This window comes from Phyllobates terribilis, unplaced genomic scaffold (genome assembly GCF_046119375.1).
Source record: "Phyllobates terribilis strain yellow unplaced genomic scaffold, ASM4611937v1 Scaffold_11__3_contigs__length_659146591, whole genome shotgun sequence".
Classification (NCBI taxonomy): domain Eukaryota; kingdom Metazoa; phylum Chordata; class Amphibia; order Anura; family Dendrobatidae; genus Phyllobates; species Phyllobates terribilis.
This window is the reverse complement of record NW_027362771.1, coordinates 157,416,802-157,444,163: the sequence shown is the minus strand read 5'-3', so window position 1 is coordinate 157,444,163 and position 27,362 is coordinate 157,416,802. Positions and strand designations below refer to the sequence as shown.

General features: G+C 41.1%; 1 protein-coding gene across 1 annotated transcript in view; it reads right to left on the bottom strand.

The window, feature by feature from the left end:
• WIF1 (WNT inhibitory factor 1) overlaps window positions 1-27,362 on the bottom strand; it is a 167,881-nt gene that overhangs the window by 82,997 nt on the left and 57,522 nt on the right. Inside the window, exon 3 of the mRNA XM_073650692.1 lies at window positions 18,595-18,703. Within this exon, the coding sequence (XP_073506793.1) occupies window positions 18,595-18,703 (109 nt within the window). The remainder of the gene's footprint in view (window positions 1-18,594; window positions 18,704-27,362) is intronic.

Genomic DNA, 27,362 nt, shown 5'->3' with positions numbered 1-27,362 from the left:
GTTTACATACCCCGGCATAATTTCTCCTTTCTTGGCCTTGTTTCAGAGAATATGAATGCTAACTAAAAAACGTTTTCTCCACTCATGGTTATTGGTTGGGTGATTTCTATATAGGGACAGTTAGCAGTGTTAGGTGGGTGGGCTGATATATTGTGTGTATTTAGGTACTTTCGTATGGTGGATTCCATCTTTCTTACACCCCCCGCCCCAATGGCAAGCATGGTGGAGGAGTAGGTTTTCTCCTGTCAGACAACTACTCCTTCATCCATATCCCACTGCCACCCTCCATTATTCTCCCCTCTTTTGAGGTGCACTGTGTGCGCATCTACTCCCCTTCCAACCTCCAACTGGCCATCATTTACCGCCCCCAGTACCAGCCACCACCTTCTTTGACCACTTCACCACCTCGCTGCTTCATTTCCTTTCTGCTGACATCCCCACTATCATCATGGGTGACTTCAACATCCCCATCGACACTTCCCTCTCAACTTCTATCCCTCACTTCCTCCTTCAGCCTTGCTCAATGATCTTCTGCCCCTACTCACAAAGATGGCCACAGTCTGGAACTCATCTTCATCTGCCGCTGTTCCCTGTCTAACTTCTCTAACTCTCCTCTCCCCCTGTCTGACCACAACCTACTTACATTCTCTTCCCTCTCCTTTCCAGGTGCACAAGCCCCACTCCACAAACTTGCACACCCTCACAGAAATCTCAAACACCTTGACCTACACTCACTCTCTGAATCTCTTCTCCCTCTCACAGGCATAAGTTCATTACACGATGCAGATGCTGCTCTCAATTCGGTCGATCCCCCTCACACATACCACAGCTCGCCCACTCAACAGGCAACTCTGGCACACCAACCTGACTAAAGGACTGCGAAGGGCCTCCAGGGTTGCTGAGCGGAAATGGAAAAGGTACCACTCCAACGAGCATTTCATCGCATTCAAACAGTCCCTAACTTCTTTCAAGTCCACACTTACTGCAACAAAACAAACCTACTTCTCATCTCTCATATCCTCCCTGTCTCACAACCCTAAACAGTTATTCAACACTTTCATTTCTCTCCTCCATCCCCCAGCGCCTCCTCCCTCTCCTCTCATCTCAGCCGATGACTTTGCCTCATTCTTCAAGCAGAAGATTGACACCATCAGAAAAAGCATTTGCCTAAAGTCCCCACAGCCCCTCCTCATAACTACTCAATTGTCCTCCTCCAAATCCAGCTTCTCCACCATTACGTACAATCAAGTTTCCTCTTTATTCTCCAAATCACACCTCACCACCTGCGATCTTGACCAAATCCCTTACCACTTCATTCCTAACCTCACCACACTCTTCATCCCAAACCTAACACACCTTTTCAACCTGTCACTAACAACTGGTGTCTTCCCCTCATGCTTCAGACATGCCTTGATCACACCCATCCTCAAAAAGCCATCCCTTGACCCATCCTCTCTGTCTAGCTAGAGCCCCATATCACATCTCCCTTATGCCTCAAAACTACTGAAACAACACGTCCATTCTGAACTGTCCTCCCACCTCTCCTCCTGCTACCTCTTTGACCACTGACAATATGGCTTCAGACCGCACCACTCCACTGAAACTGCCCTGACTAAAGTCACCAATGACCTACTAACTGCCAATTCCAAGCCACACTACTCTGTCCTCCTCCTCATGGACCTGTCATCTGCCTTTGACACAGTGGACCATTCCCTCTTACTACAGACTCTCTCATCTCTTGGCATCAAAGACTTGGCCCTATCTTGAATCTCCTCATATTTAACAGACCGGACATTCAGTATCTCCCACTCACACACCACCTCCTCATCTCACCCCCTATCTGTCAGTGTCCCCCAAGGTTCAGTCCTAGGACCCCTGCTCTTCTCCATCTACACCTTCGGCCTTGGGACAGCTCATAGAGTCCCATGGCTTTCAGTATCACCTCTGTGCTGATGACACACAGATCTACCTCCCCGGACCCGATATCTCCTCCTTACTAACCAAAATCCCACAATGTCTGTCTGCTATATCATCCTTCTTTTCTGACAGCTTTCTAAAATTTAACATGGATAAAACTGAATTCATCATCTTTCCACCGTCTCACTCAACCCCCCCATCTGACCTATCTAACATAGCTAATGGCTGCTCACTCTCCCCAGTCCTGCAAGCTCGCTGCCTCTGGGTAACCCTGGACTCTAATCTCTCCTTCAAACCACATATCCAAGCCCTTTCCATTTCCTGCTGACTCCAACTCAAAAACATCTCCCGGATCCGCACATTCCTCAACCACGAATCTGCAAAAACACTAGTGCACGCTCTTATCATCTTCTGCCTCGTCTACTGCAACCTCCTGCTCTGTGGCCTCTGTTCTATCACTCTCGCACCCCTCCAATCTATTCTAAACTCTGTTGCCCGACTAATCCACCTGTCCCCCCGCTATTCCCCGGCCTCTCCTCTCTGTCAATCCCTTCACTGGCTCCCCATTCCCCAGAGACTCCAGTTCAAAACCCTAACCATCAGGGCCGTAACTACAACCGGGGCAGCCGGGGCCCCAACCACCCAAGGGGCCCCAAACTGATGGTAAAAAATTGTATTTTAATACTTTAATTTCTCATAAAATACCCAGCTCCTACATTCCTGTCAGACAATGTCACCCGGAGGACAGGAGAGACTATCATTTCAATAATTTCCAGGAGCTCTGCCAGCTGTCAATGAATGGAAACCTGCACTGGCCTGGAGAGTCTCATAGCACAAGATTTGTAACAATATGTTAGTCTGGAGATCACAGAGAGTTGGCAAGGCCGGCAAAGTGCACACTGACTGTAACAAACTCTCAGCATCATTGAGAGGAGACAGTCTCAGCAGACACAAATATCTCTGTGATAAAAGCAACTGGAAAAAATGAAAAGTGTTAAGGAATTTGCTGATTTCCTAATAGTCGAGCATTCTTCACTTTCATCAAGCTATCCAGACGTTTGCACAGCGTGCATCATGTATTTGACTGTTCCTGTGACTGTGTCTAAGGCTGAACGATCCTTCTCTAAGCTTAAACTCATAAAAAACTACTTGAGAAGTACTATGGCTCAAGAAAGACTCAGCAGCTTAGCTTTAATTTCAACTGAGAATGATCGAGATCAACTTTGACAAAGTGATGAATTCGCTTCTCTGAAAGTTAGGAAACAAATATTTAAGTAGCTGTTTAAAACTGAACAAATTGGTAATGTTTAAGTAGTGTTATGTTTAAGTGAACAAAGTTTAAATATATACTGTTTAAAACTACTTAATATTTAATAAACATATACAGTTATTTGAAAATTGTGCAATATTTGCAATTATTCACCTTATTAATTTTCCAAACATATTCACTGAATATTTAACTTCTAAAACTAGCATCATAAACAACAAAATCTATTAAAGGTCTTGCGGAACGTGGTGAAGCCTGTGTATACAACAATGCGTAGCAGGCTTCACCACGTTCCGCACAACCTCTAGTGATTGACATGTTGAGGGGCCCCACTATGAAGTTTTGCCCCGGGGCCCCCGAAGTTTATAGTTACGGCACTGCTAACCATGGCATACAAAGCCATCCACAGCCTGTCTCCTCCATATATCTGTGACCTAGTCTCCCGATACTTACCTACACGCAATCTCCGATCCTCACAAAATCTCTTTTTCTACTTCCCTCTTATCTCCTCTTCCCACAATCGTATAAAAGATTTCTCCCGTGCATCCCCCCTACTCTGTAACTCTCTACCCCAACACATCAAACTCTCGCCTGCGATGGAAGCCTTCAAAAGAAACCTGAAGACCTACCTCTGCCGACAAGCCTATAACCTGCATTAACCCTCGCTCCACCATACCGCTGCACGACCAGCTCTATCCTCACCTACTGTATCCTCACCCATCCCTTGTAGACTGTGAGCCCTCGTGGGCAGGGTCTTCTCTCCTCCTGTACTAGTCGCTGACTTGTATAGTTCAAAATTTATTGTAATTGTTTGTGCTATGTATATCCCTTTCACATGTAAAGCGCCATGGAATAAATGGCGCTATAATAATAAATAATATCGTTATTATTATTGTGTGCTATTACTGCATTTTGGATTAGTTAGTAGAATAATAACTGTAGACTTTTAGTGTGTAATAAATATTCTTTATTAGTTCATGGTTTTGTCTCAGTTAGTCACCGTTCTTACATATATAACATATAAGGAGCAGAAAGCATTAAGGTGTCAGTTAATTAGTTGTATATCAATTATTAATAGTCAAGTTTGACTATTAATAATTGATATTGGACCTAGAGGTGTAGTCTCGTCCCTTTAACATTGTGGTGGGATACACCCCTGTAACACTAAGCATGTGACTTATGAACACCAGAAACTTTTAGGGATTTCATAGCAGAAGGGGTGAATACATATGCACATGCCAATTTTTAGTTATTGGAGCGCATAAATTTAAATTATGCCTATATTTTTCTCACTTCACCAACTTAGACTATTTAATGCTGATGCATCACACACAAATCGGATTACAAAAATATTTAAATACAGGTTGTAATGTGACAAAATAGGTAAAAAGCCAAGGGGTGAATACTTTCACAAGCCACTGTATGTACCTATTGATATAAAACACAGACATGAAGATGCAGTACAAATCTGAAATACGGACATATAAAATACAGTACAGATCCAAAAACGTTTGTTTTTTGTTGGGTGAAAAACAGATGAATTTGCATAAAATCTTGTGAATTAGGCCTAGAACTGAAAATACATCACATCATATACTGTAGGTGTGCAGCAATTGGATCATATTTTCCTATTAACTAACCAATAATCAGTTACTAGTATAACAAAAAAGCAAGAAAAAGCTTCTACAAAAATACCTTTTGTGAATCCAGCCTGAAAGCTATATGTCCAAAAATGTGTCAATTAATCACACTTAACATAATTGCAAAAAATCCCCCTATTCTTGTACTGAATTTCCCGTAGCTCCCCGTGCTTTTCTTCGTGTCTAATTAAAATACAGAATGGTTGAAACCTCATCCTGTTTGTTAAAATATAAATAGCGCCGCTGTTATTTTCTGATTACAGAGTATTGGGCCCCAACATCAGCTTAAAAACATGACACTGTATATTGTAGATTGTGAGCACATTGCAGACATTTGCCATGCTGCCATCTTCAGACCCAAATGCTAATTGCATGTTATATTTACTGATACAATGAATCTACTGTAAACAAATAGCATTTGTAAATTACATAGATAAATGCTATTTACACAATGTAACAGATCTTCTAGCAACTAGTTATGTTTCATTTACAGCTAATATGGAAAATAATAGGTCATGCAAGTAAGCATCAATAACAAAACAATAATGCAATTAGAGTATGTGATATTGTATGACCGACCATTATTAAAGGGAATCTGTCAGTAAGTTCAACCTCTCCGAATCATATAGATGGGCATGAAGGTCATTGAAAGATAAATCCATAAACACCTTTATATTGTCTATCTGTTGCTGCATTTTAGAGAGATTAGTGTTTTAATCCTTATGCAAATGAAGCGTAAAGTGCTCTGAATGTGATAGAGAACTTCCCGAGCTCAGCCTCCCAAGGTCGTTTTCTCACGTAGCACCAGCCTCTTTAGCTTGATTGACAGCTCACTGTCTGATTTCCTTACCTGGCCTTTTACATCACACAGAAAGTGAGCCATCAATCAAGTTAATGAGGTTGGTGCTGAGCTGAGAAACAACCTCGTGAGACAGCGGCTTGGGAAGTGCTCTGTCACATCCAGAGCACTTAATGCCTCACTTGCATGTGTATTAAAACACTAATTTCTCTGGAATGCAGCACATCCAGAGCACTTAACTCCTCTTTTACAATGAACTAAAATGCTGCTTTCTCAGGAAAGCATTAACAGATAGAAGATATAAAAGGTGTCAATGGATTTACCTTTCAAACACCTGCATGTCCATATATGCGGTTAAGGAGTTGATCTTACTGACAGTTTCTTTTTAAAACACCATTGGTTGTTTGTTTTTTTTATTTCAATGCTGGAGTGGTGCCACTAATATAAGTTCCCTGACCCCAGTAATATACTTAACATCCTCTGTCTTCAGCTGTTCCCGGTGCCACTCCGGTCCCGTGGCGCCATCTTGTGACCACAGCTTCTGACTGACCGGAAGTCAGAGCTAATGTTCACAAGCTCTCAGTGAAAGTCTATGAGATCCTTGTTCTGGCTCTTATTGACTTACATTGAAAAGTGACTTCCAGTTCGCCAACCTGCAGAAGACTGATTAGAGTGGTGCTGAGAAGAGATGAAGAGGACGACTGGTGAGTATAATACTATGGGCAGGGAACTTACATTAGTGTCACCACTCCAGCAGTAAATTGAAAAAAAACTGCTGGAATGGTGCTTTTAAGACAACCTCAAAATTATTGGGGACATTTGAAAAATGTTTCCGTTTCAAAAGAACTTCACTTACTTCACTTTCTTACTTTAATGTAGCTGGTTATAAGGAACAAAGGTTGAGTAACATTGGGGGCGATTTAATCCTGTGTAAAACTGGGTAAACTTACACTAAACAGAGTTAAAGGGCACCAATTTTTTCTCAGTGACTAATGCTAAATAAAACTAGTGCATTTTTTAGACTAATTTAAAGCAAAAAAAACAAACTGGAGCACTCCTTTAATTTTTTACAAGCACACTTAGCCGCAAAAATTTGGATTTTTTACCTGGAGCTGGAAACCTTCTTACGTCTGATATTTTACAAGGTGTACTTAATATTCAGAGGTGCCAATAATATCTGCCACAACTGTAGCCCATAAAATGGGGTAGATTTACTAACTGAAATACGCAGAATTCTGTAAAAAATGGAGCTAGATTTGTCATGTACATGCCATGTGGCATATTACCAGTTTTACACAATTTGCATTGCCGTACAAGACTCTAGAAGAGTAAGACGTAAGAAGGTTTCCAGCTCCAGGTAAAAAATCCAAATTTTATTAGAAAACTTTTTTAAAAGAGTAATAACATGACAATAGTCACCAACCTCTCCCAGAATACAATTAAACGCAGACGCGTTTCGAACTGCTGTTCTTATTCATTGCACCTTGTAAAATATCTCCTGAAATAAAGGGGCCGCTTCATCAAGACTGAAGTAGCACATGCTCGCGCTATGGCAGTCTTGACAGTGTAGAAGAGGTGCCAAATTCACTAAGAGGCACACCCTAAAAGGGATGTATGCTTAATCACGCATATTGTTCTCTGACATTAACTCTTCCCGACATCCGCCATATATGTACGGTGCAAATTCGGATGTTCGATGGTATGGATGATGTTGCTACTCATGACTGCTTTTCCATGTTTCCATTAGTCAGTCTGGAGCACAGGCGACTCTTTGCGATGATAAGTTTTGTAAAAAAACTTGCAGCAGTAAATTGTACCGAACACAGATGTATATTACACTGTAGGCCTCGTCACAGTGAGACATTCATGACTGCTCATATAACATTTATAGAACTCAAACAATGGGAGATCTGCAGTATACATAATATAGGAGACAAAAAGATTGCTGTATATACATAACATAGGAGACACCGAGACTACTGTATATACATCACATAGAAAACACAGAGACTGCTGAATATATGTCACATAGGAGACATCAAGACTACTGTATATACATCACATAGGAGACATTGAGACTGCTGTATATACAACACATAGGAGACACAGACACTGCTGTGTATACTTCACATAGGAGACACCGAGACTGTTGTGTATACATCACATAGGAGACACCGGGGCTTGAGTATATGCATCACACAGGATACACTGAAGTATACACATGACAGGAGACATGAGGGATGCAGTATATACATCACAAAAGACATGGAACTGTGGCATATATATCACGGAGACATGGGGCTGTGGGATATACACCACAGGAGACATTGGGTTGCAGTATTGACATCACAGGAGACATCAGGTTGCAGTACAGACATCACAGGAGACACGAGGCTGCACTGGCATTGGCCAGCGTCAGAATGTAATCTTTCATTGCATGTGTAGTGAACTTGCGTGCCTAAGCTCGCAAAGCAAGAAGAAATTAAAGGGCCGGCAGCCATGAAAAAGCAGCAGTCAGCCCGAGTAATGCAGTCCCCGGGAAGTCATCATGGGTCGTAATAGGCCCGCTGGCCTGAGGTTCCCCACGCCTGATATACAGCAATACTGTATAGCTGTGTATAGTACAAGCGATAGGATGATTGCAGATTTAAGTCCCCTCAGGGGAATAACAAATACACTGAAAAAAACGTTTAAAAAATATGAAAAAAATTAAAAAACAAATAAAAATTTAAATTGGGCAGCACAATAACCAATGTAACTCAAAAGGGATCAGTTGGGCAGGACTTCCTGACTTTGGATGTATGGATACATCCTGGCTATTTTGCGAGCATGATCGCCGGCGGAGCTGTGCACGCGCGATCGCTGCCGGGTGTTCAGCGTACATATATCAATCGATATTGATCAGAGCATCTAGAAGGCGGTTAGAGTGAGGGGGCTTCTTCTCCCGTCCGAAAAGCGCCTGCATGTCGTCATCACAAGGTGCCGATCATTGCCAAGGTGACCCGACGTCATCAGGGCTAGCAAGCTTGCTAGATCATGCACAGTGCATGGTCTAATAAATTTGTGTCAGTGCAGCACTGACAGTTATAAACCACTGCAATGCTTGTGTTTTGCAATGCTTTATAACAGTGATCAGACTGGTAAAAGTGAAAGTTCCAAAGAGGGACTAAGTAAAAAAATTGTAAAAATATTTTATTTAAAAAAATCACAAAATTATATATATATATATATATATATATATATATATATATATATATATATATATATATATATACAGTACAGACCAAAAGTTTGGACACACCTTCTCATTTAAAGATTTTTCTGTATTTTCATGACTATGAAAATTGTACATTCACACTGAAGGCATCAAAACTATGAATTAACACATGTGGAATTATATACTTAACAAAAAAGTGTGAAACAACTGAAAATATGTCTTATATTTTAGGTTCTTCAAAGTAGCCACCTTTTGCTTTGATGACTGCTTTGCACACTCTTGGCATTCTCTTGATGAGCTTCAAGAGGTAGTCACCGGAAACAGTCTTCCAACAATCTTGAAGGAGTTCCCAGAGATGCTTAGCACTTGTTGGCCCTTTTGCCTTCACTCTGCGGTCCAGCTCACCCCAAACCATCTCGATTGGGTTCAGGTCTGGTGACTGTGGAGGCCAGGTCATCTGGCGTAGCACCCCATCACTCTCCTTCTTGGTCAAATAGCCCTTACACAGCCTGGAGGTGTGTTTGGGGTCATTGTCCTGTTGAAAAATAAATGATGGTCCAACTAAACGCAAACTGGATGGAATAGTATGCCGCTGCAAGATGCTATGGTAGCCATGCAGGTTCAGTATGCCTTCAATTTTGAATAAATCCCCAACAGTGTCACCAGCAAAGCACCCCCACACCATCACACCTCCTCCTCCATGCTTCACGGTGGGAACCAGGCATGTAGAGTCCATCCGTTCACCTTTTCTGTGTCGCACAAAGACACGGTGGTTGGAACCAAAGATCTCAAATTTGGACTCATCAGACCAAAGCACAGATTTCCACTGGTCTAATGTCCATTCCTTGTGTTCTTTAGCCCAAACAAGTCTCTTCTGCTTGTTTCCTGTCCTTAGCAGTGGTTTCCTAGCAGCTATTTTACCATGAAGGCCTGCTGCACAAAGTCTCCTCTTAACAGTTGTTGAAGAGATGTGTCTGCTGCTAGAACTCTGTGTGGCATTGACCTGGTCTCTAATCTGAGCTGCTGTTAACCTGCGATTTCTGAGGCTGGTGACTCGGATAAACTTATCCTCAGAAGCAGAGGTGACTCTTGGTCTTCCTTTCTTGGGGCAGTCCTCATGTGAGCCAGTTTCTTTGTAGCGCTTGATGGCTTTTGCAACTGCACTTGGGGACACTTTCAAAGTTTTCCCAATTTTTCGGACTGACTGACCTTCATTTCTTAAAGTAATGATGGCCACTACATAGCTGCTTTTTTCTTGCCATAATACAAATTCTAATAGTCTATTCAGTAGGACTATCAGCTGTGTATCCACCTGACTTCTGCACAACACAACTGATGGTCCCAACCCCATTTATAAGGCAAGAAATCCCACTTATTAAACCTGACAGGTCACACCTGTGAAGTGAAAACCATTTTCGGTGACTACCTCTTGAAGCTCATCAAGAGAATGCCAAGAGTTGGCAAAGCAGTCATCAAAGCAAAAGGTGGCTGCTTTGAAGAACCTAGAATATAAGACATATTTTCAGTTGTTTCACACTTTTTTGTTAAGTATATAATTCCACATGTGTTAATTCATAGTTTTGATGCCTTCAGTGTGAATGTATAATTTTCATAGTCAGGAAAATACGGAAAAATCTTTAAATGAGAAGGTGTGTCCAAACTTTTGGTCTGTACTGTATATATATATATATATATATATATATATATATATATATATATATATGTGTATTGCACCCATGAATAAATACTTTTATGGGAAAAAGTACACATATTTAAAATTGCTGTGTCCGCAACAACCCGAACTTTAAAATGTCCTACTAGTTAATCTCTTCAGTGAACACCGTAAAAAATAAAAAAAGAGGCAAAAAACTATGCTTTTTCATAATACCGCTGAACAAAAAGTGGAATAAAGTGCGATCAAAAAAACTAATGTAAATAAAAATGGTATTGCTGAAAATGTCATCTTGAATCGCAAAAAAAAAAGTTCCAATACAGCTCCATGAGTGGAAAAATATTAAAGTTATAGCTCTCAGAATAAAGCGATTATATTTATTCTATTAAATAGTTTTTATTGTGTAAAAGCGGCAAAACATAAAAAATGTATATAAATGTGGTATTGCTGTAATCGTACTGAGCCGAAGAATAAAGCTGCCTTATCAATTTTATCACACGCAGAACGGCATAAAAAAAAGAAAAAGCACAATTCCGGAATTGCTGTTTTTTGTTCATTCTGCCTCCCAAAAATCAGAACAGAAAGTGATTAAGTATGTCATGTGCCCAAAAATGATATCAATAAAAACATCAACTTGTCCTACAAAAAACAAGCCCTCACATGACTCTGTTGGCAGAAATATGGAAAAAATATAGCTCTCAAAATATGGTGATGCAAAAACTAGTTTTTGCAAAAAAAAAGAGTCTTTTAGTGTGTGACAATAATAAAACATAAAAAAACTATATAAATCTGGATTGCTGTAATCGCACCGACCAACAGAATAAAGTCGTCTAATCACTTATACTGCACGAGGAACGGCGTAAAAAATAAATAAAATCAATTCTTCACCTGCTGTTGATTTGTTCATTCTGCCTCTCAAAGATTGCAGTAAGGTTCAAAACATAATATGGCGGTAATATGGCTCTCAAACTTATTATTAATTTGATGCAGCTGATTCTAGCGGTATATATAGAAGCCCACACCCCATCAACACACCACTCCCTGATGAAGCAGGAGCGAAACGGCGTTTGAGTTGTGTGAAGGGGTCATCGTATGTTTCTATTATATTCTTCTCCTGTGACTTTTTTCTAATATAGGATCATGGTATATATTGGCTTTAATCATGTTATATATGTGCCCTAATCATGTTATACATTAGTTCTATTTTATGAAATTTATACTAATGATGTGTACTTTTAATTGATTTTTTTAAGTCAACTTAATTATGTTAAGAAACTTTTTTGTTGCACTTGCACCTTATATAGGACATTACCTGTCCCAGTATACTACATCATTGTCAGGTATACTTGTAAATTAAATTCTATTTATTCCAGTGGATTAACTACTCTACTTATTATCATTTTGTTCTGGGCTATATGACATTTTTTAGCTATATAATTTATAACTTTCTAATAGCAACAGTATTTATGAGAAGGTCCTTATATTAAAAATGCATTTTTTCAACGGCATATCCTTCCCCCTCTTGAGCTGTTTTTTATTCCATTTTTAATGTGTCTTTTTGTCTCGTGTTTATTTTATGTTTAATTGATTAATAATAAAATGTATATGATTCATGAAGTATTGTCTTTGTAGTTGCTATTTATACCTTTTATTGGTTTTGGAACATATTTATCCTGTGCTCTACGCTGAGCGTAAATCTCTGAAATACGTGATACAGAAGGAACTCCCGATGGAAAATTCCCTATAATGAGGTAGATGGAGTCACTGTGAACACCTGCTGGCCTATGATCTGGAAGTGTCCGTCTTTTTAGGCGTGTATAAAAGTGCCGTTGGCCACAGTTTTATGCACCTCTGAAAAGAAGGACACCACTGAAGAGAGGCCAGGCAGAGTCCAGAGTAACTCTGCTGCCTCATTATAGTGAATGGATTCCTTGGGGGTTTCATCTGAATCACGCCATTTGGAGATTTAGATGGAAATCCCGAAATCCCGATGTAAGTGCTCAGCATAGAGCACCAGATAAATGTGATCCCAAACATTATGTAAAATGCTCCCATTATAAGGAAACCCCAATGTAAGTGCTCAGCGTAGAGCACATGATAAACGTGATCCAAAATGTCATGCAAAATGTTCCCAACACAACTTTTAACTCAATCCAAAAAAAAGTAAGTCCCCACTCAGGTCCGTCATCTGTTAATGAAAATATAGGGGGCTTCCACGTTACTGGTAGTACAAAGGCTCTGGAAAAGCGCTATGGCTTCTCATCCCCTCAAAAGAAATCCAGCGAATTCTGCACTCCCAAATCCAAATGCCCTCCTCCTTTATAAGCCCCCAAGTGTGCCTAAACCACATTTAGTGTCCACATGCTTGTTATTTCTGTAGCGATTAGAGCCCGCCTAATTTACACGAGCTGGGCATAATGAGCTGGGCATAACGTACTGGGCACTACAATGTACAGGTACTACAATAGCAGATTTCCAATTTTCACTTAGCAACATCCCCTGCTGCTTGTCTCTGGAAAACACCCATGGAGTCACACCATCACTACACCTGTGGATAAATTCCCAAAGGGGTATAATTTCCAAAATTGGGTTACTTGAGGGGGGTATTCTGCTCTTCTAGAACTTAGGGGCTCTGTATATGGAGTCTGCAAACTATTCTAGGAAAATCTGTGCTCCAGGAGGCAAATAGCGCTCCGTACCTCCCGAGTCTCACCTTGTGGCTAAGCAGTACTATACAGCCACATATGGCATATGGGGTATTTTCATGTTCAGCAAGAATTTGTATGACAAATTTTGGTGCCATTTTTACCCATTTCCCCTTGTGAAAATGTAAAATCTGGGGCTAAAACAAAATTTTTGTGGTAAAATGTAATTATTATTTTTTCATTACCCAATGGTATAAAATTCAGTGACACACCCGTGGTGTCAATATGATCACTGCACCCCTAGATTAATTCAATGAAAGGTATAGTTTGTAAAATGGGGTCACTTTTTGGGGATTCAGCTGTTCTGGCACCTCAGGGGCTTTCCCAGTGGGTCATGGTACCCTCAAACCATAACAGTAAAATCTCCACTATATTATGGCGCTCTTTCCCTTCTGAGTTTTGCACTGTGCCTCAAAAGTAGGTCCCAATTACATGTAGGGTATTGATGTACTCATGAGAAGTTGCACAAAAAACTGAGAGGTCCATTTTTCCTAGAAAAATTAAAAATTTGGGGCTAAAACAACATTTTAGCAGTAAAAATGTAATTATTCTTTCTTTACCGCCCTATGGTATAAAAATAATGTGAGGCACATGTGGTGTCAACATGCTCACTGCACCACTAGATGAATTCATTGAACCTGGGGGTTCAAGGAGCTCACCACACATCTAGGTATATTCCTTGAGAAGTCTAGTTTCAAAAGTGGAATCATTTGTGTGTGTGTGTGGGGGGGGGGTTCTACTGTTTAGGCACATCAGGGGCTCTGCAAGCATGACATGGTCTGCGCTATCTATTCAAGCCAATTTTGCGCTCCAAAAGGCAAATGGTGCTCCTTCCGTTCCGAGTCCTGCTGTGCCCCCAAACAGTTGTTTTCCCCCACATATGGGGTATTGGCTTACTCAGGAGAAATTACACAACAAATTTTGGGGTCCACTTCCTCCTGTTACGCTTGTGAAAACAAAACATTTGGGACCAAAGTAAAATTTTTGTAAAAAAAAGAAAATGTAAATTTTTTTCCTTTCACATTGCATTAATTACAGTGAAGCACCTGAAGGGTTAACAAACTCCTTGAATGTGGTTTGCACTTTGAGGGGTGCTGTTTTTAGAATAATGTCACTTTTGGGTATTTTCTGTCATATAGGCCCCCGAAAGTCACTTCAAATGTGATGTGGTTAAAAAAAAATGGTTTTGTAAATTTTGTTGGAAAAATTAGAAATCACTGGTCAACTTTTAACCCTTCTAACTTCCTAACAAAAAATAAATTATTTTTCAAAAATTATGCTGATGTAAAGTAGATATGTGTGAAGTGTTATTTATTAACTATTTTGTGTGACATAACTCTATGACATAACTCTATGGGCATATAAATTAAAAGTTTGAAAATTGTGAAATGTTCAAAATTTCGCCAAATTTCCATTTTTTTCACAAATAAACGCAAGTCATATCAAACAAATTTTACCACTATCATGAAGTACAATACGTCACAAAGAATAAATTCTGAATCAGTGGGATCCGTTCAAGCGTTTCAGAGTTAGTACCACATAAAGTGACACTGGTCAGAATTGTAAAATTTGGCCTGGTCATGAAGGTGAAAACTGGCTTGGGGGTGTGAAGGGGCTAAAAAATATCGGATCCCACACAGGGCATCCTTGTGACATCTGATTTTTACGGAAACAGCAAATGTGTTTGTAAGGGGACTAAAGTTCAGTGAAGAGTAAGTTTATTCAAGCAATCTAATATAAATTTAATTCAAACAAAGTTGACATATCAGCCAACATTCGGACCTTCATCAGAACAATTCGAATTGCTGCATTTTTTTCCATGCAAAAAAACACAAGGGATGTATCAAAATACAAGCTCTAAAAGACTAAGAAAGGCTGCATCCTACCTGTACCTATGAATGTTGAGAATCCTAACATCAAAATTAAATGTGAGACATAAAATTGATTTATATTCATAATTGTATTTTTATCAGTCCAAAAACATCTAAGGGTATGTGAAAACAAAGTCTTTTTCAGGCTCATTCCACCTGGAACCCACCTGAATATCATTCAGACACCAAACTAAATGAACATATGCACAGCAATGTCAAAACTACTTGCTGTGCATATGTCTCATCTTTTGTAACAGCTTCAAGCTTTAAAAGTGACAAGTCTCTGGTGACTTTGGCTTCTAAGCTGCCACTATGTTAAATATGGAATCTAAAAAAAAACGTCGGTAAAGCCGACAAAAGACATAATACATCCAAAAAGAAATCAATAAAGATGCTTAAAGGAAAACGCTGTCAGCATTTTCCTGAAGTGTATTCTGCTTCAAAAATGAAGTGTGACATACTAGTGTATAAAAGATACCATACCTAAGGCTGCCTCCACACGCAGCAGTCATGCTGTGACTTTTAACTTCAGCAGCACCGTGCCCCTGCAATCTTTACACTGTTTCCTTGCACAATCACTTAATCTTGCAGAAAACAGCTGTGTTATCTTTTTGACCACAAAGCCGATCATAATGGCAGTTTTCCTTCAAGATTAAGTGACTGTACAGGGAAACAGTGAAAAAACGGCAGTGGCACAGGACTGCTGTGGTTAAAAGCCACAGCACGACTGCTGAATGTGAACGCAACCTAAAAAGTATTCAAGGTACAGTAGTGTTCAAAATAATAGCAGTGTGTTCAAAAACATGAGTTAAGCACAAAATCTTTATACTAGTTCTTATTTCCATGCATTGGGGACATTGCACCCCGTTTTCTAATTCAAAACATGAAGAGAAATGTATATAATTTTTAACTACTTTATAGAAAATAACAAAAAATGAACATTGACCAAAAAAATAGCAGTGTCTGCATTTGTCTGTACAAACTCACAATATGTACTCTATTTTTGAGGATTTAGCATTCCTGTGAATCACTAACCTAATATTTTGTTGTAAACCCACAGTTTTTTCGAACTGCTTCACATATACGTTGCATAGAGTCAACCAACTTCTGGCACCTGTCAACTGCTATTCCAGCCCAGGAAGTTTTGACTACATCCCACAATTTTTTGGCATTTGTTGGCTTTGCCTCAGAAATGACATTTTATATGTCACCTCACAACTGTTCTATCGCAGTGTTCCCCGACTCCAGTCCTCAAGGCTCACCAACAGGTAATTTTTTCAGGATTTCCTTAGTATTGCACAGGTGATGGAATCATTGCCTGTGCAGGTGATGTAATTATCACCTGTGCAATACTAAGGAAATCCTGAAAACATGACCTGTTGGTGGGCCTTGAGGACTGGAGTTGGGGAACCCTGTTCTATCGGATCAAGGTCCAGGGATAAGGCTGGCTACTCCATAATCTCAATCTTTGTTGGACTGGAACCAAGATTTTCCTCGTTTACTGGTGTGTTTAGGGTCGTTGTCTTGTTGAAACACGCATTTCAAGGGCATATCCTCTTCAGCGTAAGGCAACATGACCTCTTCAAGTATTTTAATATATGCAAACTGGTCCATGATCCCTGGTATGCAGTAAATAGGTTCGGCACCATAGTAAGAGAAACATGCCCATATCATGATGCTTGCACCACCATGCTTCACTGTCTTCAGAGTGTACTGTGGCTTGAATGCAGAGTTTGGGGGTCATCTGACGAACTGTCTGCGGCCCTTGGACCCAAAAATAACAATTTTACTTTCATCAGTCCTCAAAGTGTTTCTCCAGTTCTCTTTAGGCCAGTTGATGTGTTATTTGGCAAATTATATCCGCTTCAGTACATGTCTTTTTTTAACAGTGGGACTTTGCGGGGACTTGCTAAGACATTAGCTTCACACAGGCGTCTTCTAACTATCACAGTACTCACAGGTAACTTGAGACTGTCTTTGATCATCCTGGAGCTGATCATTGGCTGAGCCTTTGCCATTCTGGCTATTCTTCTATCCATTTGAATGATAGTCTTCCGTTTTCTTCCACGTCTCTCTGGTTTTGCTTTCCATTTTAAAGCATTGGAGATCATTTTAGCTGAACAGCCTATCATTGTCTGCACTTCTTTATAAGTTTTACCCTCTCCCATCAACTTTTTAATCAAAGTACGCTGTTCTTCTGAACAATGTCTCCAACGACTTATAGTTCTCAGGCTTTCAAGGAGAAATGCATGTACAGCATGTGCTGGCTTCACCCTAAAATAAGGGCCACCTGATTCACACCTATTTCTTCACAGATTGATTAACCTCACTAATTGAACTCCACACTGCTATTATTTTGAACACATCCCCTTTCAATTAATTATTCAAATACACAAACTCAAAAACATGCAGATCATGAATGCGGAGTCTGTTGGTTTTCTTATAATCTACTGCACCAACTGGTAAATTGTTTGACATGCGGTAATATAATTAATCTGGTTAGTCATATTGGACTGCTATTATTTTGAACAATACTGTATGAAGTTATCACTCCAGATGTTGGTCATCTAAAATATTCGCAAATACTAAATACTATTGTCAAAGCATGTCAGAGTAATCGTTTTACAATATGATGGCAACATATCAATGATACCTCATTTATTTACTTTCTGGCTGTGTTGCTTTTTTTCGATATTTGCTGTGTGTAAGGCTACAATGTGACATATACCCTTTTAAACTGACAACACACTGCCACTCAGAGAGGACTAGTTTGCTTTAATTCCTCCCAGCTAAAATATAGATCTATGATTAGAAGTCAGGTTAACTTTTTCATTGCTGAATTCAACAAATGAAAGAGCGCACGTCAAGGCGGCAGCATAACTAGTATTTGTTCAGCACTGTAGTGAGTAGAGATGAGTGGATTGATCCAGGAAGGATTGAGTTCAAGTCGAATTTCCTGAAGTTCGCATTTCCATGTGAACTCTAACACTTTCTAATTCGATTCATGATTCGCAAAAAGAAAATCAAACATGCACGCCTGCCATTTTGATGAACCATTTAGGGCCACCAAATGCCTTTTCTGCCCCAATGGTCTGGTTGCTGCTCACAATCTGATCTGCTCTTCTTTCTGCCGGCACACCGCATCTCCAGTCTTTTTACTATAGGCCAGGACTTGGAAGTTACTGCGCATTGTAAGGTTGTAACGTCCTGAATTCACAACATGCAGTGACCAGGCCGTAAGCCCTAGCCCATAGTTAAAAGGACAGAGATGCAGCATACGACAGCAGAAAGAAGACGACAGGACAGCTGGCACCGAGCAGCGGGGGGGCCTGAAAGGTGAGCGGTGAGGTGAGTATTATTCAGTAAAGCCAGCGAATTTGAATCCCAATCAGCTCAACACTTGTAGTAAGAAATACCGTAATATTGCAATGTTGAAGAGTTAGCATTATGTTACTTTAAAATACAGTTCTGGAAAACGAGAAGACAAAATACAGCATTATACTAACCTGAAGCCTTGTGTGGAACAGTGCCCAGTAATGGTATATTTACTGTGGGATCTGACATAATTGCTTTATCCAAAGAGCGAAGTGACAGGAATTCATAGAAATATTCTGCCTGTAACAAAAAGCATAATTGTTATGATAGATTGAAATAAAACCTTTAACCCGTTAGTGACTGAGCTAATTTTGACCTTAAAGGGGTATTCCCATCTCCAAGATCCTATCCCAATATGTAGTAGGTGTAATAATAATAATATTAGCAAATACCTCCAATTAAAATTGTGATATAGTTTTTCTGATTCGCTATGTCACATTCCCCATGTGCAGGCATTGCAGGACCTTAGGTACGACCACTGATATAGTGACAGTTAGCTAGTTGCTAGTGGTCATAACCATGGATACCTAAGGTCCTGCAATGCCTGCACATGAGGAAAGAGACATAGCAAATCAGAAAAACTATGCTACATTTCTAATTGGAGGTATTTACTAATATAATTATTACACCTACTACACATTGGGACTCTGCATTAGTCTTGTGTCATGTTCTGTCTTCTAAGCTTCCATATCAGTACAGGAGCCAGTGCTGTAGAATTACATTACATTCTACAGTGTTGGGTTCTGTACTGGAAATTGGAATCTAAGACAGCTATAAGCAGCATGGACTCTGGTGATCTATGATTATACATGCAAGTCTTGTGATATAATAGTTTAGGTAAATGACACTTCACTTTAATAAGCTTTGCACATTAAAGCGTCACATAATTATGACAAATTGCAATACTTTCAGAAATCAGTTTATTTCATCACCGGAGTGATATCAGCACTGTATCAGCGGTATAGGACATGTTGATAGTGCAGTATAAGGATAAGGTCAATTGGCTTAGCATATGTTGATATAGGATAAGATATAGTTAATGTTTGGGACTAGCCCACGGTGGGAGGAGGTTAGTGAGGTTAGAAAAGGGACTCACTTCCTGGTAGTTGTTAAGATAGGGAAGTACAGTTATAAGGGCAAGTTCAAGTTCAGTGGGCTGCTAGGGCCAGCATGTTCCTATCCTGGCATGGGTGCTAAAAGGCACATCATTTCCTTTGACGCAGAGGGGAAGATGGACGCGGAACCGTGTGAAGGGAAGGTAGCGAATCCCAGGTGCACTGCGGAAATGGACAGGAAATCCCTGGAGCTGACAGAGGCAATGGGCATAGGGATAGTCCAGGAGGAACAAAAGGTGGGGCTGAATATGTGTTGTGCTGAGGAAGTAAGGAACAAGAAGTGTTGTGCCCTATCGCACATGTTACAACTGTCCAGTAAACTTCTGTTGGTTGAAATGAACTTGGTGTCCCCTGAGTTGTGTGTGGCGGCTCCTGAAGACAGTGGCTTGGAGACAGCGGAGGCTTGCGGCCTAAAAGTGAATGTGATGCCCCCCCCCTCCCCCGACAGCACACTGGGACACGGTTTTCCTGTAAAGTGCCAGAGCATAACAGGACAGCAGCTCGGTCATGACTACCGCTCTCGGTCACTTTACAGATGCGTCCCGTGTGGTGTAGTATATAGAGGATGTGTCCTGTGTGGTGTAGTATATAGAGAATGTGTCCTGTATGGTGTAGTATATAGAGGATAAGTTCTGTGTGGTGTATTATATAAAGGATGTGTCCTGTGTGGTGTAGTATATAAAGGATGTGTTCTGTGTGGTGTAGTATATAGAGGATCTGTAAGCCCTCCTGTGTGGTTTAGTATATAGAGGATGTGTCCCATGCGGTGTAGTATATAGAAGATGTGTCCTGTGTGGTGTAGTATATAGAGGATCTGTCCTGTGTGGTGTAGTATATAGAGGATGTGTCCTGTGTGGTGTAGTATATAGAGGATCTGTCCTGTGTGGTGTAGTATATAGAGGATCTGTCATCTCTCCTGTGTAGTGTAGTATATAGAGGATCTGTCAGCTCTCCTGTGTGGTGTAGTATATAGAGGATCTGTCATCTCTCCTGTGTAGTGTAGTATATAGAGGATATGTCAGCTCTCCTGTGTGGTGTAGTATATAGAGGATCTGTCAGCTCTCCTGTGTGGTGTAGTATATAGAGGATCTGTCATCTCTCCTGTGTGGTGTAGTATATAGAGGATCTGTCACCTCTCCTGTGTGGTGTATTATATAGAGGATCTGTCAGCTCTCCTGTGTGGTGTAGTATATAGAGGATCTGTCAGCTCTACTGTGTGGTGTAGTATATAGAGGATCTGTCATCTCTCCTGTGTGGTGTATTATATAGAGGATCTGTCAGCTCTACTGTGTGGTGAAGTATGTAGAGGATCTGTCATCTTTCCTGTGTGGTGTAGTATATAGAGGATCTGTCATCTCTCCTGTGTGGTGTAGTATATAGAGGATCTGTCAGCTCTCCTGTGTGGTGTAGTATATAGAGGATCTGTCAGCTCTCCTATGTGGTGTAGTATATAGAGGATCTGTCGGCTCTCCTGTGTGGTGTAGTATATAGAGGATCTGTCAGCTCTCCTGTGTGGTGTAGTATATAGAGGATCTGTCAGCTCTCCTGTGTGGTGTAGTATATAGAGGATCTGTCGGCTCTCCTGTGTAGTGTAGTTTATAGAGGATCTGTCAGCTCTCCTGTGTGGTGTAGTATATAGAGGATCTGTCAGCTCTCCTGTGTGGTGTAGTATATAGAGGATCTGTCAGCTCTCCAGTGTAGTGTAGTATATAGAGGATCTGTTCTGTGTGGTGTAGTATATATAGGATCTGTCAGCTCATCTGTGTGGTGTAGTATATACAGGATCTGTCAGCTTTCCTGTGTGGTGTAGTATATAGAGGATCTGTTCTGTGTGGTGTAGTATATATAGGATCTGTCAGCTCACCTGTGTGGTGTACTATATATAGGATCTGTCAGCTCACCTGTGTGGTGTAGTACATAGAGGATCTGTCAGCTCACCTGTGTGGTGTAGTATATAGAGGATCCGTCAGCTCTCCTGAGTGGTGTAGTATATAGAGGATCTATCTGCTCTCCTGTGTGGTGTAGTATATAGAGGATCTGTCAGCTCTCCTGTATGGTGTAGTATATAGAGGATCTGTCAGCTCTCCTGTATGGTGTAGTATATGGAGGATCTGTTCTGTGTGGTGTAGTATATAGAGGATCTGTTCTGTGTGGTGTAGTATATATAGGATCTGTCAGCTCACCTGTGTGGTGTAGTATATATAGGATCTGTCAGCTCACCTGTGTGATGTATTATATAGAGGATCTGTCGGCTCTTCTGTGTGGTGTAGTATATAGAGGATCTGTCATCTCTCCTGTGTAGTGTAGTATATAGAGGATCTGTCAGCTCTCCTGTGTGGTGTATTATATAGAGAACCTGTCAGCTCTCCTGTGTGGTGTAGTATATAGAGGATCTGTCAGCTCTCCTGTGTGGTGTAGTATATAGAGGATCTGTCATCTCTCCTGTGTGGTGTAGTATATAGAGGATCTCTCAGCTCTACTGTGTGGTGTAGTGTATAGAGGATCTGTCAGCTCTCTCCTGTGTGGTGTAGTATATAGAGGATCTCTCAGCTCTACTGTGTGGTGTAGTATATAGAGGATCTCTCAGCTCTCCTGTGTGGTGTAGTATATAGAGGATCTGTTATGTGTGGTGTAGTATATAAAGGATGTGTCCTGTGTGGTGTAGTATATAAAGGATGTGTTCTGTGTGGTGTAGTATATAGAGGATCTGTAAGCCCTCCTGTGAGGTGTAGTATATAGAGGATGTGTCCCATGCGGTGTAGTATATAGAGGATGTGTCCTGTGTGGTGTAGTATATAGAGGATGTGTCCTGTGTGGTGTAGTATATAGAGGATCTGTCCTGTGTGGTGTAGTATATAGAGGATCTGTCATCTCTCCTGTGTAGTGTAGTATATAGAGGATCTGTCAGCTCTCCTGTGTGGTGTAGTATATAGAGGATCTGTCATCTCTCCTGTGTAGTGTAGTATATAGAGGATATGTCAGCTCTCCTGTGTGGTGTAGTATATAGAGGATCTGTCAGCTCTCCTGTGTGGTGTAGTATATAGAGGATCTGTCATCTCTCCTGTGTGGTGTAGTATATAGAGGATCTGTTATGTGTGGTGTAGTATATAAAGGATGTGTCCTGTGTGGTGTAGTATATAGAGGATCTGTAAGCCCTCCTGTGAGGTGTAGTATATAGAGGATGTGTCCCATGCGGTGTAGTATATAGAGGATGTGTCCTGTGTGGTGTAGTATATAGAGGATCTGTCCTGTGTGGTGTAGTATATAGAGGATCTGTCATGGATCCCATTTAGTGTAGTATATAGAGGATCTGTCAGCTCTCCTGTGTGGTGTAGTATATAGAGGATCTGTCATCTCTCCTGTGTAGTGTAGTATATAGAGGATATGTCAGCTCTCCTGTGTGGTGTAGTATATAGAGGATCTGTCAGCTCTCCTGTGTGGTGTAGTATATAGAGGATCTGTCATCTCTCCTGTGTGGTGTAGTATATAGAGGATCTGTCATCTCTCCTGTGTGGTGTAGTATATAGAGGATCTGTCAGCTCTCCTGTGTGGTGTAGTATATAGAGGATCTGTCAGCTCTCTCCTGTGTGGTGTAGTATATAGAGGATCTCTCAGCTCTACTGTGTGGTGTAGTATATAGAGGATCTCTCAGCTCTCCTGTGTGGTGTAGTATATAGAGGATCTGTTATGTGTGGTGTAGTATATAAAGGATGTGTCCTGTGTGGTGTAGTATATAAAGGATTTGTTCTGTGTGGTGTAGTATATAGAGGATCTGTAAGCCCTCCTGTGTGGTGTAGTATATAGAGGATGTGTCCCATGCGGTGTAGTATATATAGGATCTGTCAGCTCACCTGTGTGGTGTACTATATATAGGATCTGTCAGCTCACCTGTGTGGTGTAGTATATAGAGGATCTGTCAGCTCACCTGTGTGGTGTAGTATATAGAGGATCCGTCAGCTCTCCTGTGTGGTGTAGTATATAGAGGATCTATCTGCTCTCCTGTGTAGTGTAGTATATAGAGGATCTGTCAGCTCTCCTGTATGGTGTAGTATATAGAGGATCTGTCAGCTCTCCTGTATGGTGTAGTATATGGAGGATCTGTTCTGTGTGGTGTAGTATATAGAGGATCTGTTCTGTGTGGTGTAGTATATACAGGATCTGTCAGCTCACCTGTGTGGTGTGGTATATATAGGATCTGTCAGCTCACCTGTGTGATGTATTATATAGAGGATCTGTCAGCTCTCCTGTGTGGTGTAGTATATAGAGGATCTGTCAGCACTCCTGTGTGGTGTAGTATATAGAGGATCTCTCAGCTCTACTGTGTGGTGTAGTATATAGAGGATTTGTCAGATCTCCTGTGTGGTGTAGTATATAGAGGATCTGTCGGCTCTTCTCTGTGGTGTAGTATATAGAGGATCTGTCATCTCTCCTGTGTAGTGTAGTATATAGAGGATCTGTCAGCTCTACTGTGTGGTGTAGTATATAGAGGGTCTGTCAGCTCTCCTGTGTGGTGTAGTATATAGAGGATCTGTCAGCTCTCCTGTGTGGTGTAGTATATAGAGGATCTGTCAGCTCTCCTGTGTGGTGTAGTATATAGAGGATCTGTCATCTCTCCTGTGTGGTGTAGTATATAGAGGATCTCTCAGCTCTACTGTGTGGTGTAGTGTATAGAGGATCTGTCAGCTCTCTCCTGTGTGGTGTAGTATATAGAGGATCTCTCAGCTCTACTGTGTGGTGTAGTATATAGAGGATCTCTCAGCTCTCCTGTGTGGTGTAGTATATAGAGGATCTGTTATGTGTGGTGTAGTATATAAAGGATGTGTCCTGTGTGGTGTAGTATATAAAGGATGTGTTCTGTGTGGTGCAGTATATAGAGGATCTGTAAGCCCTCCTGTGAGGTGTAGTATATAGAGGATGTGTCCCATGCGGTGTAGTATATAGAGGATGTGTCCTGTGTGGTGTAGTATATAGAGGATGTGTCCTGTGTGGTGTAGTATATAGAGGATCTGTCCTGTGTGGTGTAGTATATAGAGGATCTGTCATCTCTCCTGTGTAGTGTAGTATATAGAGGATCTGTCAGCTCTCCTGTGTGGTGTAGTATATAGAGGATCTGTCATCTCTCCTGTGTAGTGTAGTATATAGAGGATCTGTCAGCTCTCCTGTGTGGTGTAGTATATAGAGGATATGTCAGCTCTCCTGTGTGGTGTAGTATATAGAGGATCTGTCAGCTCTCCTGTGTGGTGTAGTATATAGAGGATCTGTCATCTCTCCTGTGTGGTGTAGTATATAGAGGATCTGTCAGCTCTCCTGTGTGGTGTAGTATATAGAGGATCTGTCAGCTCTCCAGTGTGGTGTAGTATATAGAGGATCTGTCAGCTCTCCTGTGTGGTGTAGTATATAGAGGATCTGTCGGCTCTACTGTGTGGTGTAGTATATAGAGGATCTGTCGGCTCTACTGTGTGGTGTAGTATATAGAGGGTCTGTCAGCTCTCCTGTGTGGTGTAGTATATAGAGGATGTGTCAGCTCTCCTGTGTGGTGTATTATATAGAGGATCTGTCAGCTCTCCTGTGTGGTGTAGTATATAGAGGATCTGTCATCTCTCCTGTGTAGTGTAGTATATAGAGGATCTGTCAGCTCTCCTGTGTGGTGTAGTATATAGAGGATCTGTCATCTCTCCTGTGTGGTGTAGTATATAGAGGATCTCTCAGCTCTACTGTGTGGTGTAGTGTATAGAGGATCTTTCAGCTCTCTCCTGTGTGGTGTAGTATATAGAGGATCTCTCAGCTCTACTGTGTGGTGTAGTATATAGAGGATCTCTCAGCTCTCCTGTGTGGTGTAGTATATAGAGGATCTGTTATGTGTGGTGTAGTATATAAAGGATGTGTCCTGTGTGGTGTAGTATATAAAGGATGTGTTCTGTGTGGTGCAGTATATAGAGGATCTGTAAGCCCTCCTGTGAGGTGTAGTATATAGAGGATGTGTCCCATGCGGTGTAGTATATAGAGGATGTGTCCTGTGTGGTGTAGTATATAGAGGATGTGTCCTGTGTGGTGTAGTATATAGAGGATCTGTCCTGTGTGGTGTAGTATATAGAGGATCTGTCATCTCTCCTGTGTAGTGTAGTATATAGAGGATCTGTCAGCTCTCCTGTGTGGTGTAGTATATAGAGGATCTGTCATCTCTCCTGTGTAGTGTAGTATATAGAGGATATGTCAGCTCTCCTGTGTGGTGTAGTATATAGAGGATCTGTCAGCTCTCCTGTGTGGTGTAGTATATAGAGGATCTGTCATCTCTCCTGTGTGGTGTAGTATATAGAGGATCTGTTATGTGTGGTGTAGTATATAAAGGATGTGTCCTGTGTGGTGTAGTATATAGAGGATCTGTAAGCCCTCCTGTGAGGTGTAGTATATAGAGGATGTGTCCCATGCGGTGTAGTATATAGAGGATGTGTCCTGTGTGGTGTAGTATATAGAGGATGTGTCCTGTGTGGTGTAGTATATAGAGGATCTGTCCTGTGTGGTGTAGTATATAGAGGATCTGTCATGGATCCCATTTAGTGTAGTATATAGAGGATCTGTCAGCTCTCCTGTGTGGTGTAGTATATAGAGGATCTGTCATCTCTCCTGTGTAGTGTAGTATATAGAGGATATGTCAGCTCTCCTGTGTGGTGTAGTATATAGAGGATCTGTCAGCTCTCCTGTGTGGTGTAGTATATAGAGGATCTGTCATCTCTCCTGTGTGGTGTAGTATATAGAGGATCTGTCATCTCTCCTGTGTGGTGTAGTATATAGAGGATCTGTCAGCTCTCCTGTGTGGTGTAGTATATAGAGGATCTGTCAGCTCTCTCCTGTGTGGTGTAGTATATAGAGGATCTCTCAGCTCTACTGTGTGGTGTAGTATATAGAGGATCTCTCAGCTCTCCTGTGTGGTGTAGTATATAGAGGATCTGTTATGTGTGGTGTAGTATATAAAGGATGTGTCCTGTGTGGTGTAGTATATAAAGGATTTGTTCTGTGTGGTGTAGTATATAGAGGATCTGTAAGCCCTCCTGTGTGGTGTAGTATATAGAGGATGTGTCCCATGCGGTGTAGTATATATAGGATCTGTCAGCTCACCTGTGTGGTGTACTATATATAGGATCTGTCAGCTCACCTGTGTGGTGTAGTATATAGAGGATCTGTCAGCTCACCTGTGTGGTGTAGTATATAGAGGATCCGTCAGCTCTCCTGTGTGGTGTAGTATATAGAGGATCTATCTGCTCTCCTGTGTAGTGTAGTATATAGAGGATCTGTCAGCTCTCCTGTATGGTGTAGTATATAGAGGATCTGTCAGCTCTCCTGTATGGTGTAGTATATGGAGGATCTGTTCTGTGTGGTGTAGTATATAGAGGATCTGTTCTGTGTGGTGTAGTATATACAGGATCTGTCAGCTCACCTGTGTGGTGTGGTATATATAGGATCTGTCAGCTCACCTGTGTGATGTATTATATAGAGGATCTGTCAGCTCTCCTGTGTGGTGTAGTATATAGAGGATCTGTCAGCACTCCTGTGTGGTGTAGTATATAGAGGATCTCTCAGCTCTACTGTGTGGTGTAGTATATAGAGGATTTGTCAGATCTCCTGTGTGGTGTAGTATATAGAGGATCTGTCGGCTCTTCTCTGTGGTGTAGTATATAGAGGATCTGTCATCTCTCCTGTGTAGTGTAGTATATAGAGGATCTGTCAGCTCTACTGTGTGGTGTAGTATATAGAGGGTCTGTCAGCTCTCCTGTGTGGTGTAGTAT